The sequence below is a fragment of the Ranitomeya variabilis genome, chromosome 7 (assembly GCF_051348905.1).
Source record: "Ranitomeya variabilis isolate aRanVar5 chromosome 7, aRanVar5.hap1, whole genome shotgun sequence".
Classification (NCBI taxonomy): Eukaryota; Metazoa; Chordata; class Amphibia; order Anura; family Dendrobatidae; genus Ranitomeya; species Ranitomeya variabilis.
In genome coordinates, this window is record NC_135238.1 from 155267873 (window position 1) to 155287777 (window position 19905).

The 19905-nt window shown below is 43.8% G+C and overlaps 1 protein-coding gene across 2 annotated transcripts in view; it reads left to right on the forward strand.

The window, feature by feature from the left end:
- Positions 1 to 19905, forward strand: part of VPS8 (VPS8 subunit of CORVET complex) — a 245713-nt gene that overhangs the window by 202027 nt on the left and 23781 nt on the right. Inside the window, exons 42-43 of one of the 2 annotated variants that reach the window (XR_013217732.1) lie at positions 6237 to 6317; positions 8195 to 8368. Coding sequence is in view for 1 of the 2 variants with exons in the window: in XM_077272120.1 (XP_077128235.1) it covers positions 6237 to 6317; positions 8195 to 8364 (251 nt within the window). In the remaining variant the exon portion in view is untranslated. The remainder of the gene's footprint in view (positions 1 to 6236; positions 6318 to 8194; positions 8369 to 19905) is intronic. The other variant, XM_077272120.1, reaches the window with a different exon arrangement.

Here is a 19905-nt window from a genome sequence, read left to right on the forward strand (position 1 = left end):
GAAGATTCATAGAGGACGCTTCGGACCGCCTCCCGGTACAATCGCTGGTACGTTTGGCCAATTTTTAAAACGTTTTATTGCGGTAATAACTTAATCAAAAACTAAAAGAGCCACCTTGTTAGACTGCAGCATTACTGCTGCACAAGGTGGCTCTTTTAGTTTATAACGCCTGGGGGGGGGTGACAGTGGCCCTTTAATGCAAAATCTTGCAAGAATTAATACTTTTACAGTTGTAGAATCTGAAGCATCTTCATAACTCGCAGTCCTGTACTGACAAATACACAAGATATTGATTCCAATAGGTCTACAGAGGTCTATTTAATGACTCTTTTCTAGTCTTGCCTTTTGTTAACACCCCCGCCGGTGCCACACAAGTAAATTTAGAGAATGCTAAAGAGTAACTAAACTTTTGTTCTAATTTTAATATATTGTAGATGATTTAATTGCTAGCCGTCCTTTGGGGGTCTGGGGTTCTGGGATCCCACTGATTGCTCAAAAGACCCCTTAGAATTGTGCAGCTTAGGAGGCAGAAACGCACACAGACCAGTGTACGGATTCAATAGAAAGTCCAACATCACCCTATTAGCTGGATCTGAAAACCGTGACATCTGTAGCACAGCTGCCTACTTTGCATATTATATATGGACAAAACCCAACAGAAAAACAAAATGAGCATATACCCTGTGTAAGTAAATAGTAATGGTACATATAAATAACATGGGGTGCCTAGTACTATTTTGGCAAATACAAACGTAAAAGCCATTCTACCATATTAATGTTTACTGTCAGGGCTGTATTTGCCACTGTGAACCATGGGCGCATGTCTACAGCAGAAGGCTGCAGGGAGCAGCGCCACCATGAATAAGGAAAAATAATTTCCCCCTGCTTCGCCTCTGGACCAAGTGTCAGTATCGCCATTTTAATTTTATGTGGATAGCTATATCTAATCTAGAGTATCATAATATATAAATTATACAGTCATGGCCGAAAGTGTCGACACCCTTGAAATTGTTCTAAAAAATGTAGTATTTCACCCTGAAAATTATTGCAATTACACTGGTTTTCTTATACACATATTTATTTACAAAATTGTGAGTAAATAACTGTTTCAAACATGTGACACTCGTTCAGACTCGCCTGTGGCAAGTAGCAGGTGTGGGCAATATGAATATCACACCTGAAACCAGATAAAAAGGAGATAAGTTGAACCCGCGACACCAGCACCGATGTAATCTTTGAGCCACCAAACCTTTATTGAGTAGCTCATTTCTGTATGACACTGCCATGATCTCTGCACCACACACGATTATACAGGCAAACCTCAGCTCTATTTATATGCAAATAATGGCACAAACTTTTCCTTAGACTGAAAAAAAAAAAAAATCAAGTGACCTACTGACAAATTGACCCGCCCCTGCTGAATATTTAGGAGAAAAATGTTGTAAAGTCTTGTTTCTTTTTCCCACCAGTTTGTTTGCATATTGGTGAACAAGCGCTATGATTGGTTGGCTGTAGAATGCTGCATCTGCAGCCATCTTAGGCTATGTTCACACATTGCAGTTTTTTTCAGCGTTATTCTAATGCAAATTTTTTCAGCTGCGTTTTACAGTACCAGTAAAGTCTGAGATTTCTGAAATCTTATGCACACACTTTTTATTCTCACAATTTTGTCAAAAAGCTGCATTTTTTGCAAAATTAATACAAAGGAAATAATAATAACAATAATAATAATAATTTTTATTTATATAGCGCCAACATATTCCGCAGCACTTTACAATTAAGCGGGGACATGTACAGACAATAAATTCAGTACGAGTTAAGACAATTTAAACAGTGACATTAGGAGTGAGGTCCCTGCTCACAAGCTTACAATCTACAAGGAAATGGGGGGACACAATAGGTGAAAAGTGCTTGTTATTTCAGGTCTGGCAATTATAATAAATAGGGTTTTTCATACAAAGCTGCATGATCCGGTCATCAGCCCGTGTGTTTAAGTGCAATAGTCAAGTATCAAGTGCAGTTATCGTGTGCATGGAGGGTGTGGAGACAGATGAATAGTAGGGTGCAGATTTAGAATAATATTTGGAAGGAGGGAACAGGGCAAAGTTAGTTTACTGAGTAGTTGATGTGGTAGGCTTGTTTGAAGAGATGGGTTTTTAGAGCGCGCTTGAATAGGTCGGGGCTAGGTATCAGTCTGATCGTCTGGGGAAGTGCATTCCAGAGAGCTGTCGCAGCACGAGAGAAGTCTTGGAGACGGAGGTGTGAGGTTCGGATTACAGGGGATGTTAGTCTTAGGTCATTTGTAGAACGGAGGGCACGTGTAGGGCGATAGACCGAGATGAGAGAGGAGATATAAGGCGGTGCAGAACTGTGGAGGGCTTTGTGGGTGAGAGAGATGAGTTTATACTGGACCCTGTAGCGAATGGGTAGCCAATATAATGACTGGCACAAGATGGAGGCATCGGTGAAGCGGTTGGACAGAAATATGACCCTGGCTGCAGCATTCAAGATGGATTGGAGAGGAGAAAGTTTGGTAAGAGGGAGACCGATCAGAAGAGAGTTGCAGTAGTCCAGACAAGAATGAATAAGAGCGACAGTAAGAGTCTTGGCAGTTTCAAAGGTGAGAAAAGGTCGGATTCTGGCGATGTTTTTAAGATGCAGGTGACAAGAGCGAGTGAGTGATCGCATATAGGGAGTAAAGTAAAGTTCGGAGTCGAATATGACCCCAAGACAGCGGGCATGCTGCTTGGGAGTTATGGTTGAACCCTCCAGGGTAATTTCGATGTTGGGAAGAGTGAGGTTAGTAGAGGCGAGAAACACAAGAAGTTCCGTTTTGGAGAGATTTAGTGTCAGATAGAGGGAGGACATGATGTTAGAGACAGCAGACAGACAATCCTTGGTATTTTTAATTAGGGTAGGGGTGATGACAGGGGAAGAAGTGTATAATTGGGTGTCATCAGCATAGAGATGATACTGGAACCCAAATCTGCTGCGATCTCGCGAGATGACGTAGCAGTCTCGCGAGACCGCTACGTCGTCATCTCGCGAGACCGCAATGCACTCTTGAGACCGGAGCGCACGAGCAGCGTCGGTAACCACTTCGCTTGGATCCGGGGGCTCCGGAAGGTGAGTATATAACTATTTTTTCTTTTTTTTAACAGGGATATGATGCCCACATTGCTATATACTGCGTGGGCTGGGCAATATACTGCATGGGCTGTGCAATATACTACATGGGCTGGGCAATATACTACGTGGCTGGGCAATATATACATGGGCTGTGCTATATACTACGTGGCTGGGCAATATACTACATGGGCTCTGCTATATGCTACGTGGCTGGGCAATATACTACATGGGCTGTGCTATATACTACGTGGCTGGGCAATATACTACGTGGCTAGGCAATATACTATGTGGCTGGGCAATATACTACATACTACGTGGCTGCGCAATGTAAAACGTGGGCTGCGCAATGTACAACGTGGGCTGCGCAATGTACAACGTGGGCTGCGCAATGTACAACGTGGGCTGCGCAATGTACAACGTGGGCTGCGCAATGTACAACGTGGGCTGCGCAATGTACAACGTGGGCTGCGCAATGTACAACGTGGGCTGCGCAAAGTACAACGTGGGCTGCGCAACGTACAGCGTGGGCTGCGCAACGTACAGCGTGGGCTGCGCAACGTACAGCGTGGGCTGCGCAACGTACAGCGTGGGCTGCGCAACGTACAGCGTGGGCTGTGCTATACACTACGCATACATATTCTAGAATACCCGATGCGTTAGAATCGGGCCACCATCTAGTGTATGTATATATACATAGAGAAATATCTATATCCCCACCACATTAAGATGGCGATACTGACACTTGGTCCAGAGGTGAAGCAGGGGGAATTCATGTTTTGTTTTGCACAGGAGCACTCCTAAATGGCCTCTTGCATAGCATAATTCTCAGCCTTGACTTTCTGCCGCCCAGAAGACTCATTAGCTCGTCTTACTGCTGATGTGAATTTCCCTTAATGTCGCACTGCTTTTTGCAGTTTGTTTCCATGTATTGACCAGACGAGGTGCCTTCTATTATAACATGTCTGCTTTCTATGTCTAAATGCTGAGTGTGAATATGATGAATGGGGCAATTTTGTGAAGACCAAACTGCAAAACCAGCTTCTTTTTTTGCCTGAGAAAAGTATGCGGAAATCATTCTTGGCAAACTGCAAGGTGTCCGCATTTTTTAGGTGTCACTTGTATAGTTACTATATCTACGGCCACTGATCTGAGTTCTGTCAGGAGTAGGAGCCTTTTGACATTAGTATTTAACCCCTTAATGTTAAATGTCACGCACTAACCCTTATAAAACAGAGGGTGGAGAAATCTCTCATATAGCATAGTTTTACTTAGTTTGAGGCCTACGGACATCAGGTGGTGTGAGATGAGGATTTCAGATTCTGGATCCATCGGGTGTCTCAGATCTCTAGGATGTCCTACATCACTGCATCGCTAAACAGATAAGGAAGGGTAGCGGGAAAGCATGAGGGTAGACAAAGACACAACAAACTTGCAAAAGTAGCATAAAGGAAAGCTACACATATCCACAGAAACTAAATCCCATGTAAAATTCTGCGTATTCTTAGGCCCAATGTCTGTCAATGGGACTAGGAGTGACTGCTTCTGTGACTGGTTAACCTAAAGAAGGAACTACTCTCGGGATGAGAGAACTAGTTCCAATCATTGAGGGGGTAAACCTCATATTTAATGAGGGTTTTATACAAGATGTCGCTCTCTGGCATCTTCCCCTTCTTGCTCTGTTGTGGATGAGCCTTCAGCACAGCGTTGGTGATTGGGAGTCGGCGATTACAGTACCTTTTATTGTTCTAGGCAAAATCCATCTGAAAAAGATGCCGAGTGCACATACCCTAATGTGTCCTGATCTCAATCCACTTGACAATTTTTGGGAAGAGTTGGAATTTGTTTTTGGGAAAAGGAGCTATTCAAACATTTTACATTCGGAGAACTAGCCTGAGTGCCGCACGTAGAGCCGAGAAGGAATTTTTCCCCTGATATGGGGCAATTAGCTTCTGCCTCATGGGATTTTGCCTTCCTCTGCATCAACATGTTAGGTTATAGGTTGAGCTTGATGGACTTGCTTCTACCTTCAATTTTTCAAACTATGAACAAAGTCCTTAAGAGCATTACAGCTGAAGAAACTAAGAAACAACAAGCAGGTCAGGTGTAAGACGCTCACAGATGCCTACAAGACGTTTGGAGACTGTCATTGTTGCCAAAGGCTGTGCAACCAAGTATTAGGGAAGGGGTACTTTAATCCTGGCCATGTCATGTGCTATATTTCTTCGTTGTTTCTTTTTTTTTTTTTTTTATTCTTGAATGTATGGAGATAGGTCAACTTTTTTGTTTAATGTTTTTCATCTTTTTGAAATAGTAATATAATCTACACAGTTAATGCATATCAAATGGTTTCTGAAGATATTGACTTATAAGAAACAGTCAAAGGTGTCAGTGAAATTGATCAGAATTATATACAATTCTGGATATATAGAAGGGAACCGGTGCCCAGGTGTTCCCAATATAAGCCAAGGCCACCACCTTGAACACCTTCCAGCTACCTGTATGTAAGTCCCCAACCCCCTCTGCATATCCATGAAATGCTTTATAACCACCCATACGGGGTGGTCCAGTCTGATGGGCGTCTACACTACCCCTACAATCTGCCGAGGGCTCTACTGTACAGTAATGCGCATGTGCCGGGAGAGGACAGAGGGCCGATGACCCAGTGGTAAATACGGTGCTTGTGCATTACAGTACTTTGTTCTGCTCGCAGCAGGGTGTAGAGATGATTGGTGGACATTGTATAGATGACGCAGGACCTGTCGTCCACATGAAGGATGACGACTATTGCGGAGAGAGGAGGCACCAAAGCAAGACCAGCGATGCCCGTCGGACCGAACTCTGCTCTATGGGGGATTGTAAAGGATATATTTTTTTCAGATGTACAGAGGGGGTGTTGGGGTTTTTATATACAGGATGCTGGGTTGCTGTAAAAGAGGCATTTAAGCTGGTGGCATTTATTTATACTGGAAAATTCTGGGGACAGGTTGCCTTTTAAAGGCAGTAACTTAGTTTTTTGTCAGACTCTTTGAACACGACTGTAAAACCTATATTAATGTGTGGTCTCCTAAACATATGAGTCCTCTTTACTTATTTGTTTCTGATTTTAGGACCCTGTGTACGGGAGAGGAAAGTTAGGTGAAATCCAAGGCTTGGTGTTGGGAATGCTGGATACATTTAGCTATGAACAGGTAAGTTCTTATACACGGTGTTCTATTACTAGTAAAATGGCAAAAAGGCATTGCGTGATGAGGCCTGCTTCCGCCTTACTCACATATTACAGACTGGGGCACATTTTCTGACATCTCTGCGTCGTGCCAGGCCGCTGTTATTCCTCATGGAAATCTATGAATAAACTTCCCCCTGGATTCCATCATCCACCTTCTCAATAGTGCGTGTTCCTTCACAGTTTGAGATTGACCAATCAGCGCTGACAATGTGAAGAAATGCGCACTTGACAAGGGGAAGGGTAACGCCCAATTGTCAATTTCTATATTTCCACAAGGGACAAAAGAAATGTGCTACTACGCAGAGTTCTAAGAAAATATACCCCAGAATTTTTAGTGTTAGAAGTGAATTTACTAGTATAAACATGTTGAGAAAGCCGCCTCGTTCCCTCTAAAGATGTTCTGCAAGTTTCTTTTAGCATTTGTTGCACTGGATGTGTAGTAACTTGCAATCTGTTGTCCAAAATCTGTCTGAATGGTGTTCAATGCACACAAGTAATCATAAGAAGTTTGGTGTTTCCAAAGTGTGATAATGAATATTGTAATGTGCAAATAATAAAGGATAGTGATGGATCCTGGTCATGTATAGTAGTAATGGGTAGTGATGGATCCTGGTCATGTATAGTAGTAATGGGTAGTGATGGATCCTGGTCATGTATAGTAACAATGGGTAGTGATGGATCCCGGTCATGTATAGTAATAATGGGTAGTGATGGATCCCGGTCATGTATAGTAATAATGGGTAGTGATGGATCCTGGTCATGTATAGTAATAATGGGTAGTGATGGATTCTGGTCATGTATAGTAATAATGGGTAGTGATGGATTCTGGTCATGTATAGTAGTAATGGGTAGTGATGGATCCTGGTCATGTATAGTAACAATGGGTAGTGATGGATCCTGGTCATGTATAGTAATAATGGGTAGTGATGGATCCCGGTCATGTATAGTAATAATGGGTAGTGATGGATTCTGGTCATGTATAGTAATAATGGGTAGTGATGGATTCTGGTCATGTATAGTAATAATGGGTAGTGATGGATTCTGGTCATGTATAGTAATAATGGGTAGTGATGGATCCCGGTCATGTATAGTAATAATGGGTAGTGATGGATTCTGGTCATGTATAGTAATAATGGGTAGTGATGGATCCCGGTCACAAAGTCTTGTTTAACTTCATATCTTCTTTTTGTGAACCATTGTCCTCCAGAAGGATTGTGATATGTCTGGATCCACAAGCTTGTATATAATGTAATAAGAATTGGAACTTAGTAAAATTCATGTAGTTTAAAAAAGACTTTTGAATGACAGATTTGACATTTGCCGTTTTTGTGGTTCATAGTTCTGCATAGCTGCAAAGAATATTTGTCCCGGTTTTGCCCAGATTACTGATCCATTTGCCTTGTAGTAAAAATGTCTGAGTTTTTGTATGTGCACAGTCTCTTACACCCCAGCACACCGATTGGGCTTTACCTCGAGAATCCATTTCAGGAAAACACCAGCAGGCTATTTCCTTATGCGGCTTTAAAGATTTTTCTCATGTTTCTTGCCTCGGTTCCGCCACCGGTGTCCTTTATTATGCATTCTCATGTATGGAGCGCAGGTGGCTTCCGAATAATAATCATATCACTTAATTTAATCCACTTCCAGACCCTGTAGCAGTTAGAAGCCATGAGATAAGACAGAACATGTGCACAGCAGTGTCGTTTTGATGTTGCTGTGCATTAAGCTCATTATGTGGGCGCTTCTGCATGTCTTTTCCAGGTGGATTCCAGGCAGATTATGCCTGAGAACGTCGTCGTGTGCACATAGCCTTAAGCTGCGCGTTCCTTATTTTCACAGACACTGCTGGAAACTACTACGAATTTGCTGAACCAAGACCTGCACTGGTCTCTGCGCAACCTTAAAGCTTCGATTACCAAGGCCCTCGTACCAAAGCAGGATTACTGCTGCATCTGCCTACAGCAGTACAAGAAGAGACAAGAATCCCCGGATGACATCATTATTTTCAGGCAGGTGCCTCATTAAAACATTTATTATAAAGTGTATAAAGCGCCACTTTGCTGTGACCCTTACTTCACTGGAGGTGAGGACGGGTGTATGTTTCTGAATCGCAGCCTCTGGTGGGAGCTTACTATTGGGGGTTCCAACTTGTTATTCTAAAGTAAGATTTTTTTGTTTTCTTCTCATTTTTTCAGTGTTTCTTTCATATCTCGCTTCTGTGTGAATTTGTCAATGTTTTGGTTTTTTTTTGCTTTATGCACTTAGTGTTGTGCCTCCATTCTGGTGAATAAGTCCCAAAGGCATCTTAATAGCATACAAAGTAGAAACTGCGGCTTGGAGGAAATGTCACTGCTTTTAACGTCACTTGTCCTTGTTAGTTTTCCCTAGTGACCTTATCTACCTCTGCCCATGGTGACAAAATTAGATTGCAATTCTGGCATCTGCTTTTGAAGTGCAGTTTTTGAAAAGTCAGTTGAGTTCTACATGAAAATCTATCAATGCAACTGCTCATGGTAACCCCTCCACAACCAAGCATGTACAATTACGTTATATGGTCGTAATGGGGGGTGTGGAGCTGGCTCAGGATCTGAGCCCGCACCCGACCTGACAGATGCCTGCAGGGTTACCCAGCCAGCATCTGCCTGTAACGTCAGTGGCCGTCTATAGATCTGATCTCTGCTGTTAAACCATTTAAATTCTGCTGTCAATGACTGATAGCGACATTTAAATGGCTACGTTGCCGATATGCATGCACAGGGCTACACTAGGCCCTTCTGCAATGCGATTGCAGGGTGTTGTTTATTACCATGGCAGGGATCTGCTAGAGTGCTGCATGGCTGCCGTGTTGTTCTTCCTATGAAGATGAAGCCCCGGCTGTGGCTGGGCTTCATAGGAGAACTGTCTGAAGAGACAATTTGCATATTTTCGAGACGAGCATTGCAGCTTAAGTCTCTTCACCTCAGCATGTCAGGCATGACATGTCACTTTCCACTAGGAGAAACGTTGCCCCTTGGATCCCGATCAGACGCCTGTCACACAGCCAAACCACATCTCACACTTTGCACTGATGAGGGGCAGTACCCCGAAACAGTGTCTGCAAATTGAGATTATGGCTTTTATCCGAAGTCATGTGAAAAGGGTCAACATTACCTTTTAGGATTGCCACTTCCAATAGGTGGCACTAGAGTTCTAGTGCTCTTCCTTTCTGAAGAGACAATTTGCATATCAATACCATTGTAAGCTAAGCTCCCAAAAAAGCAATTCATCGCACAAATGAAAAATTTGTGCAATGGCTTGAAAAACAAATACAAAAATGAAAAAATTACAGGTCTTACAAAATGGCAACACAAATTTTCTTTATTTTTGTTTACATAGTTCTTAATTTCTTTTGGTGTCCACAAAGTGCATTTCATATGTTATATTGTAGGATGCGACACTGAAATTATTTAACATTTCCATAGCTAAAAGGGATTCTCCAGAACTTTATCATTGATGAGCTAGTAGTGGAATAAGTCATTGATGTTTAATTGCTGGAATTTGTCCTCTTTATTACATAAAGGCAGCAGCTAATGTGTACAGAAGGCAGAGAATCAAAGTGAAATGCACCCCAGAAAAGGCAATGTTTCTCCTATAAACAATGCAGAGGCCCCATTACTGTACACAGGTTTCACATTCATGTTTTTTTCTTAACATAGTGTCACAACGGTGTTGGGATTTTGGGCATTAACTAGGTCCCGAAAACTAGGGGGCACCCTAGTGTATCCCTGTTCCCCGGATTACTCCTGAAGGTGCAGACGCCAGCTTCTTGTGCCGTACTATGGTCCTATGTCTAACATGATCTGCGCCCTTCCCCACCCAGGGTAGTGGAAACCTGAAGTGTATAGGTACAAACTAACCAGACAAACAAGGAAAGATGGACAAGGATAAATGAAAATACTTACCATACAAAATACTCACACCAAATGTGAGTGCACCAATGTTTGATTTCCAGAGAACTAATTAATTTACATTTGGACCAGAGATACTATGAAACTGAGAAGCAGTTAATGGGTAAAATTGCAAAGTGCTTGTAAAAACTTGGACCAGCAGAGCAACCATGCTGTAGGTCTGAACTGTAAGTCTTTTGGCACACGCTGCCATTGGCAAGCAGAGGAATGTTGCACTCCTGAAGGAAGAAGATTGGTCAACGCCTTTCATGTAGTTTTCTCAATAATACAAGGTAATCCCTTCTGGCTGTGGCCAATTTCCGTTTTTTCGTTATTTCCTCCCCTTCTTCCAAGAGCCATAACTTTTTTTTTTTTTTTTTTTTCCATCCACATAAGTGCATGAGGGTTTGTTTTTTGCAGGATGAATTGTAATTTTGTTTGACACCATTCATTTTATCATGTGATTCACTGAAAAGCGAGAAAAAAAAATCCAAGTTTGTTGAAACTGCAAAATAAGGGCAATTCCACCGTTGTTTTTGAGGTCTTTTATTTACTATGTTTTATTTACTATGTTTACTATGTTGTGGAAGGTCCTTAAAAACGATTTCAGGGAATTAGGCTGCAAGCTGAAAGCAAGGACCTCCAACGTGGTATATTCCGAAATACTGCCTGCACCACGTGCCACGCCAGAGAGGCAACGGGAGATTAGGGAGGTTAATAAGTGGCTCAAGAATTGGTGTAGGAAGGAGGGGTTTGGGTTCCTGCAGAACTGGGCCAACTTCTCAGTTGGCTACAGGTTCTACGCTAGGGACGGGCTGCCCCTCAATGGGGAAGGTGCAGCTGTGCTGGGGGAGAAAATGGCTAGAAGGTTGGAGGAGTGTTTAAACTAGGGATTGGGGGGGAGGGTATTCATTTTATAGGAGGGGAAGATAGTGCAGATAGAGACCTGGGCACAAATAAGGAAGTTGGGGGTGGCATGGGGGGTGGGGTTAGATCAATTAATAATTTAAGAAAGAATAGAGGTGCAGAGAGATACATAAAATGTATGTATACTAATGCCAGAAGCCTTGCCAACAAAATGGACGAATTCGAATTAATGGTGTTGGAGCATAATTATGACATGGTGGGTATATCTGAGACATGGCTGGATGAGAGCCATGACTTGGCTGTTAACTTTCAGGGTTATAGTCTCTTCAGAAATGACGAAATGGATAAGCGAGGGGGAGGGGTGTGTCTTTATGTAAAATGATCCTTAAAACCCATCCTGCGTGATAATATAGGTGAATCTAATGAAAATGTAGAGTCCCTGTGGGTGGAGATAAGGGGAGGGGGAAAAAATAATTTACTGATAGTGGTTTGTTATACCGTATATACTTGAGTGTAAGCCGACCCGAGTATAAGCCGACCCCCCTAATTTTGCCACAAAAAACTGGGAACACTTATTGACTCAAGTATAAGCCTAGGGTGGAAAATGCAGCAGCTACCGGTGAATTTCAAAAGTAAAAATAGATGCTCCATACCGTTCATTATGGCCCCATAGATGCTCCATATAAAACTGTGCCATATAGAATGCTCCATACTGTTCATTATTGCCCCATAAGATGCTCCATATAAAGCTGTGCCATATATAATGCTCTGCACCGTTCATTATGGCCCCATAGATGCTCCACATAAAGCTGTGCCATATATAATGCTTTGCACCGTTCATTATGGTCCCATAGATGCTCCACATAAAGCTGTGCCATATATAATGCTCTGCACCGTTCATTATGGTCCCATAGATGCTCCACATAAAGCTGTGCCATATATAATGCTCTGCACCGTTCATTATGGCCCCATAGATGCTCCATATAAAGCTGTGCCATATATAATGCTCTGCACCGTTCATTATGGTCCCATAGATGCTCCACATAAAGCTGTGCCATATATAATGTCTCACCATTCATTATGGCCCCATAGATGCTCCATAGAAAGCTGTGCCATAAATAATGCTCTGCACTTTTCAGTATGGCCCCATAGATGCTCCACATAAAGCTGTGCCACATATAATGCTCTGCACCGTTCAGTATGGCCCCATAGATGCTCCATAGAAAGCTGTGCCATATATAATGCTCTGCACCGTTCAGTATGGCCCCATAGATGCTCCACATAAAGCTGTGCCATATATAATGCTGCTGCTGCAATAAAAAAAAAAAAAAATGACACTCGCCTCTCTTGCTGCCCGCAGCTCCTCAGCGTCCCGTCGTGGCGTCTCTCCGCACTGACTGTTCAGGCAGAGGGCGGCGCGCACACTAGTACGTCATCGCGCCCTCTGACCTGAACAGTCAGAGCAAGAGGACGGGAAGACGGAGCGGCGCCCGGCGTGTGGAACACGGACAGGTAACTATGAGATACTTACCTGCTCCCGGCGTCCCTGGTTCCTTATCCCGGACAGCTGGTCTCCGGGTGCCGCAGCCTCTTCCTCTGTCAGCGGTCACCGTTACCGCTCATTAGAGAAATGAATATGCGGCTCCACCCCTATGGGAGTGGAGTCCATATTCATAACTTTAATGAGCGGTCCCACGTGACCGCTGAACAGGGGAAGAGCTGCGGCACCGAAGACCGTGGGACGGGCAGGGGGAGCGCCGGGACTAGGTGAGTATGCGACAGTCCTATCTCCCCCTCACCCGCCGACCCCACCGCCGATCATGACTCGAGTATAAGCCGAGAGGGGCACTTTCAGCCCAAAATTTTGGGCTGAAAATCTCGGCTTATACTCGAGTATATACGGTAAGTCTCCAAAAATAATGGAAGCAACGGAGAATATCCCCATAAAACAAATAGATGAAGCTGCGACTCTAGGAGAAGTCATTATTATGGGGGACTTCAACTACCCTGAAATAGATTGGGGAACAGAAACCTGCAGTTCCAGCAAAGGTAATCGGTTTTTGACAACTATGAGAGACAATTACCTTTCACAACTGGTTCAGGACCCAACAAGAATGGGGGCACTGCTAGACCTAATATTAACCAACAGGCCAGACCGCATATCAAATATAAGGGTTGGGGGTGACTTGGGTAATAGTGATCACAAAATAATACGTTTTCATGTATCCTTTAATAAGATGTGTAGTAGAGGGGTGACAAGGACACTAAACTTCAGGAAGGCAAATTTCCAACGGATGAGAGATAATCTTGGTGCAATTAACTGGGACGATATCCTGAGACATAAAAATACACAAAGAAAATGGGAGACGTTTATTAGCATCCTGGATAGGACCTGTGCACAGTATATACCGTATGGGAATAAACATACTAGAAATAGGAGGAAACCAATATGGCTAAATAGAGCTGTAAGGGGCGCAATAAGGGACAAAAAGAAAGCATTTAGAGAATTAAAGGAAGTGGGTAGTGATGAGGCATTAAATAAATACAGAAAATTAAATAAATTCTGTAAAAAGCAAATCAAGGCAGCAAAAATTGAGACAGAGACTCATTGCCAGAGAGAGTAAAAATAATCCCAAAATATTCTTTAACTACGTAAATAGTAAGAAACTAAAAAATGATAGTGTTGGCCCCCTTAAAAATAGTCTGGGTGAAATGGTGGATGAGGAAAAAGCCAATATGCTAAATGACTTTTTTTCATCAGTATTTACACAAGAAAATCCCATGGCAGCCAATATGATCAGTGATAACAAAAAATCCCCATTAAATGTCACCTGCTTAACCCAGCAGGAAGTACGGCGGCGTCTAAAAATCACTAAAATTGACAAATCTCCGGGCCCGGATGGGATACACCCCCGAGTACTGCAGGAATTAAGTACAGTCATTGATAGACCATTATTTTTAATCTTTAAAGACTCCATAATAACAGGGTCTGTACCACAGGACTGGCGTATAGCAAATGTGGTGCCAATATTCAAAAAGGGGACAAAAACTAAACTCGGAAATTATAGGCCAGTAAGCTTAACCTCTACTGTGGGTAAAATTCTGGAGGGCATTCTAAGGGATGCTATACTGGAGTATCTGAAGAGGAATAACCTCATGACCCAATATCAACATGTGTTTACTAGGGACCGATCATGTCAGACTAATTTGATCAGCTTCTATGAAGAGGTAAGTTCCGGACTGGACCAAGGGAACCCAGTAGATGTAGTGTATATGGACTTTTCAAAAGCTTTTGATACGGTGCCACACAAAAGGTTGATACATAAAATGAGAATAATGGGGATAGGGGAAAATGTGTAAGGCTACTTTCACACTAGCGTTAACTGCAATCCGCCACAATGCGTCGTTTTGCCGAAAAAACGCATCCTGCAAAAGTGCTTGCAGGATGCGTTTTTTCCCCATAGACTTACATTAAGTGACGTATTGCGACGGATTGGCACACGTCGCAACCGTCGTGCGACGGTTGCGCCGTGTTGTGGTGGACCGTCGGGACCAAAAAACACTACATGTAACGTTTTTTGCTCACGACGGTCCGCTTTTTCCAACTGCGCATGCGCGGCCGGAACTCCGCCCCCACCTCCCCGCACTTCCCCGCACCTCACAATGGGGCAGCGGATGCGCTGGAAAAATGCATCCGCTGCCCCCCCGTTGTGCGGCGGAGACAACGCTAGCGTCGGGAACCTCGACCCGACGCTAGTGTGAAAGTAGCATAAGTGGGTTAAGAGCTGGCTCAGGGATAGGAAACAAAGGGTGGTTATTAATGGAGCACACTTGGACTGGGTCGCGGTTAGTAGTGGGGTACCAAAGGGGTCAGTATTGGGCCCTCTTCTTTTTAACATATTTATTAATGATCTTGTAGGGGGCATACAGAGTGGAATTTCAATATTTGCAGATGACCCTAAACTCTGCAGGGTAATCAATACAGGGGAGGACAATTTTATATTACAGGATGATTTATGTAAACTAGAAGCTTGGGCTGATAAATGGCAAATGAGCTTTAATGGGGATAAATGTAAGGTCATGCACTTGGGTAGAAGTAATAAGATGTATAACTATGTGCTTAATTCTAAAACTCTGGGCAAAACAGTCAATGAAAAAGACCTGGGTGTATGGGTGGATGACAAACTCACATTTAGTGGCCAGTGTCAGGCAGCTGCTACAAAGGCTAATAAAATAATGGGATGCATTAAAAGGGGCATAGATGCTCATGAGGAGAACATAATTTTACCTCTATACAAGTCACTAGTTCGACCACACTTAGAATACTGTGCACAGTTCTGGTCTCCGGTGTATAAGAAAGACATAGCTGAACTAGAGCGGGTGCAGAGAAGAGCGACCAAGGTTATTAGAGGACTAGGGGGTCTGCAATACCAAGATAGGTTATTACACTTGGGGCTATTTAGTTTGGAAAAAATGAAGGCTAAGGGGTGATCTTATGTTAATGTATAAATATATGAGGGGACAGTACAAAGACCTTTCTGATGATCTTTTTAATCATAGACCTGAGACAGGGACAAGGGGGCATCCTCTACGTCTGGAGGAAAGAAGGTTTAAGCATAATAACAGACGCGGATTCTTTACTGTAAGAGCAGTGAGACTATGGAACTCTCTGCCGTATGATGTTGTAATGAGTGAGTCATTACTTAAATTTAAGAGGGGACTGGATGCCTTTCTTGAAAAGTATGTTACAGGTTATATACACCATACCTCCCAACCGTCCCGGATCCCGCGGGACTGTCCTGATTTTGACAGCCAGCCCCGGGATCCCGGGCGGGACACTAATGTCCCGTGCCTAGGGCAGGGACAATGCAGGGGGCGGCACCTGAGTAGCTTAGGTTTGTGGCTGTTTTTTTTTTCTTATACATGCTGGGTCTCCTCCCGACCGATCCCGCCCCCTGTGTGTGCGGCGCTGCCACGCTGAGGAAGAGAGCCAGCAGCGATCAAGATGAGAGGTCAGCGACTCACTTCCTCCTGTGTGTGCACGGAGCTCTGGCGTCTCCTGCTCTTAGCTGCTATCCCGGCAGAGAAGGAGAGACGGGGGAGGTGCCGGGACAGTGCAGAGCTGTGAGCAGCCGGAGAAACTGAAGAGCTGCAGTGCACATGGACAGATCAGCCGCCCCTGCACCACAGAGGAGATTGTGTGTGTGTGATGTGTGTGTGTGTGTGAGATGTGTGATGCTGCATTTGTGTGTGTGTCATGTGTGTATGAGGTATCTGGTGTGTGTGATGGCTGGGTGTGTGTGTGTGATGGCTGGGTGTGTGTGTGTGATGGCTGGGTGTGTGTGTGTGATGGCTGGGTGTGTGTGTGTGATGGCTGGGTGTGTGTGTGTGATGGCTGGGTGTGTGTGTGTGATGGCTGGGTGTGTGTGTGTGATGGCTGGGTGTGTGTGTGTGATGGCTGGGTGTGTGTGTGTGATGGCTGGGTGTGTGTGTGTGATGGCTGGGTGTGTGTGTGATGGCTGGGTGTGTGTGTGATGGTTGGGTGTGTGTGATGGCTGCGTGTGTGTGTGATGGCTGCATGTGTGTGATGGCTGCGTGTGTGTGATGGCTGCGTGTGTGTGTGTGATGGCTGCGTGTGTGTGATGGCTGCGTGTGTGTGATGGCTGCGTGTGTGTGATGGCTGCGTGTGTGTGATGGCTGTGTGTGTGTGATGGCTGCGTGCGTGTGTGTGTGATGGCTGCATGTGTGTGATGGCTGCGTGTGTGTGTGTGTGATGGCTGCGTGTGTGTGATGGCTGCATGTGTGTGATGGCTGCATGTGTGTGATGGCTGCGTGTGTGTGTGTGATGGCTGCGTGTGTGTGTGTGATGGCTGCATGTGTGTGTGATGCTGCATGTGTGTGAGCTGCGTGCCTGTATGTCATTATACAGTATGGAGAACTGTGGCCATAATACAGTATGGAGCATCATGTGCGGCCAGTATACAGTATGGAGCATCATGTGCGGCCATTATACAGTATGGAGCATCATGTGCGGTCATTATACAATATGGAGCATCATGTGTGGCCATTATACAGTATGGAGCATCATGTGGGGTCATTATACAGTATGGAGCATCATGTGCAGCCAGTATACAGTATGGAGCATCATGTGCGGTCATTATACAATATGGAGCATCATGTGCAGTCATTATACAGTATGGAGCATCATGTGCAGCCAGTATACAGTATGGAGCATCATGTGCGGTCATTATACAATATGGAGCATCATGTGCGGTCATTATACAGTATGGAGCATCATGTGCGTTCATTATACAGTATGGAGCATCATGTGCGGCCATTATACAGTATGCATGCGGTCATTATACAGTATGGAGCATCATGTGCGGTCATTATACAGTATGGAGCATCATGTGCGGTCATTATACAGTATGGAGCATCATGTGCGGTCATTATACAGTATGGAGCATCATGTGCGGCCATTATACAGTATGCATGCGGTCATTATACAGTATGGAGCGTCATGTGTGTTCATTATACAGTATGGAGCGTCATGTGTGGCCATTATACAGTATGGGGCATCATGTGTGGTCATTATACAGTATGGAGCACTGTGTGGCCATATTTTTTTGTTTATAACTATTGTATATGAAACAGTGTGATCAGCAGTGCTAAATGGGTGTGCTTGGGACGTGGATATGGGTGTGACTAATTATGAATGGGTGTGGTCAGAGGCGTGGCCTAAAATTTGCCCCTCTTTCCCATCTTCAAAAGTTGGGAGGTATGTATACACTGATTCCTTGTTATTGTGTTGATCCAGGGAACTAGTCTGATTGCCGTATGTGGAGTCATGAAGGAATTTTTTTCCCCAATGTGGAGCTTACTCTTTGCCACATGGTTTTTTTTTTGCCCTCCTCTGGATAAACATGTTAGGGCATGTTAGGTTAGGCTATGAGTTGAACTAGATGGACTTAGTCTTCCTTCAACCTTAATAACTATGTTACTATATGGTAAAACTGCCTCTACAATTTTATTCTCCAGGTCAGTATGACTACACAGATGCCAAACGTGTAGTTTCTTTTTTATTAAAGTGGTGAAAGAAAATTTGTGTAAACAAAATAACATTCATTGTGTTGCCATTTTCCGAGACAATTATGTTTTCAATTTTCGTGATATGGTGTTGTGTGAGGACTGTTTTTTTTTTTTTTTGTGCCGTAAGCTGCTGTTTTTACTGATACCATTTTGGGGTAGAGATACGATGTTTTGTTGCCTCTTACTTTATTTTATTACTATATTGCAGCCAAAAATGCAGAATTCTGACATTATTATTACTTTTCTTGGTACGCCGTTTACATATCTGATTGATTTGTTTTAGATTTCGATAGATTGGACTTATACAAATTCAGCGTTCCCAAAAATGTGTACCTTATTTTTTGGACAATAAGACACACTTTCTTCCTCCAAAAATGTGGAGGAAAATGGGGGGTGCGTCTTATAGTCCGGATGTACTTGCTCTGGCTGAGGTGGGGGAGCAGCATTGGGTCACAGGAGGCTGCGGCTAACTCCTGTGCCCGTTGCTAAAGAGAAGTACCAGGATAAGGATGGGGCCATGCATACCAGGATAAGGATGGGGCCATGCATGCCAGGATAAGGATGGGGCCATGCATGACATGTGCCCGCAATAGGGGCGGGTGGAATAGCGATCCGCCCACACCTGTTAACTAGTTAAATGCCGCTGTCAAACTCTGACAGCGGCATTTAACAAGCGCATCCGGACAGAAATGTGCGCAGCGGTGACCCCCGTCACTTGATCAGGGGTCATCAGTGCGTTGGTATAACAACGAGAGGTCTCCTGCAGACCTCTATGGTTGTTGATGCCAGATTGCTGTGAGCGCCACCCTGTGGTCGGCGCTAATATCAGTGCTGTAATTCAGCTACATAAGGGCGATCTGAGCATCGCTCCTATGTAGCAGAGCTGATCAGGCTATGCCAGCTTCTAGCCTCCTATTCTAGGCTTCTATTCTAGGCTATTGAAGCATGGCAAAAGTTAAAAAAAAAAAAGAAAAAAAAACATAAGTTGAAATCACCCCCCCTTCACCCCATTCAAAATAACACAATAAAAAAATCAAACCTACACATATTTGGTTTCGCCGCGTTCATAATCGCCCGATCTATCTATTAAAAAAATAATGAACCTGATTGCTAAACGGCGTAGCGAGAAAAAATTCTAAACACCAGAATTACATTTTTTTTTTTGGTCTCCACGACATTGCATTAAAATGCAATAACGGGTGATCAAAAGTATGTATCTGCACCGAATTGATATCATTAAAAACGTCAGCTTGGCATGCAAAAAAAATAAGCCCACACCCAACCCGAGATCACAAAAAATTAAGACTCGTCAGTGTAATCTCATGGATCGGATGGGTCCCTGACCTGTCTACCTAGTGTGAACACTTACCTCTGGCTAATAACATGGTAAAGCCTGCTTTAATAGGAAGGTCGGAACCAACTTTGTTTGGATGTAATTAAAATCACAGCATGAGATTACCTTGACGTTTGGTGGATGGGCTCACATTTTTTGGCCCAATCTTGTGCTAAGCATCTCATGTGTTTTTCATAGATTTCACAAGCCATTATGCTATTCACATTTCCTGTATCGCACATTCCCTTGCTTTAGTACAGTTGAGTGCAGCCATTGATCTATTTTCTGTTGGGGGGCCATGCTTACCGGGATGGGGATAGGGCCAAGCTTACCAG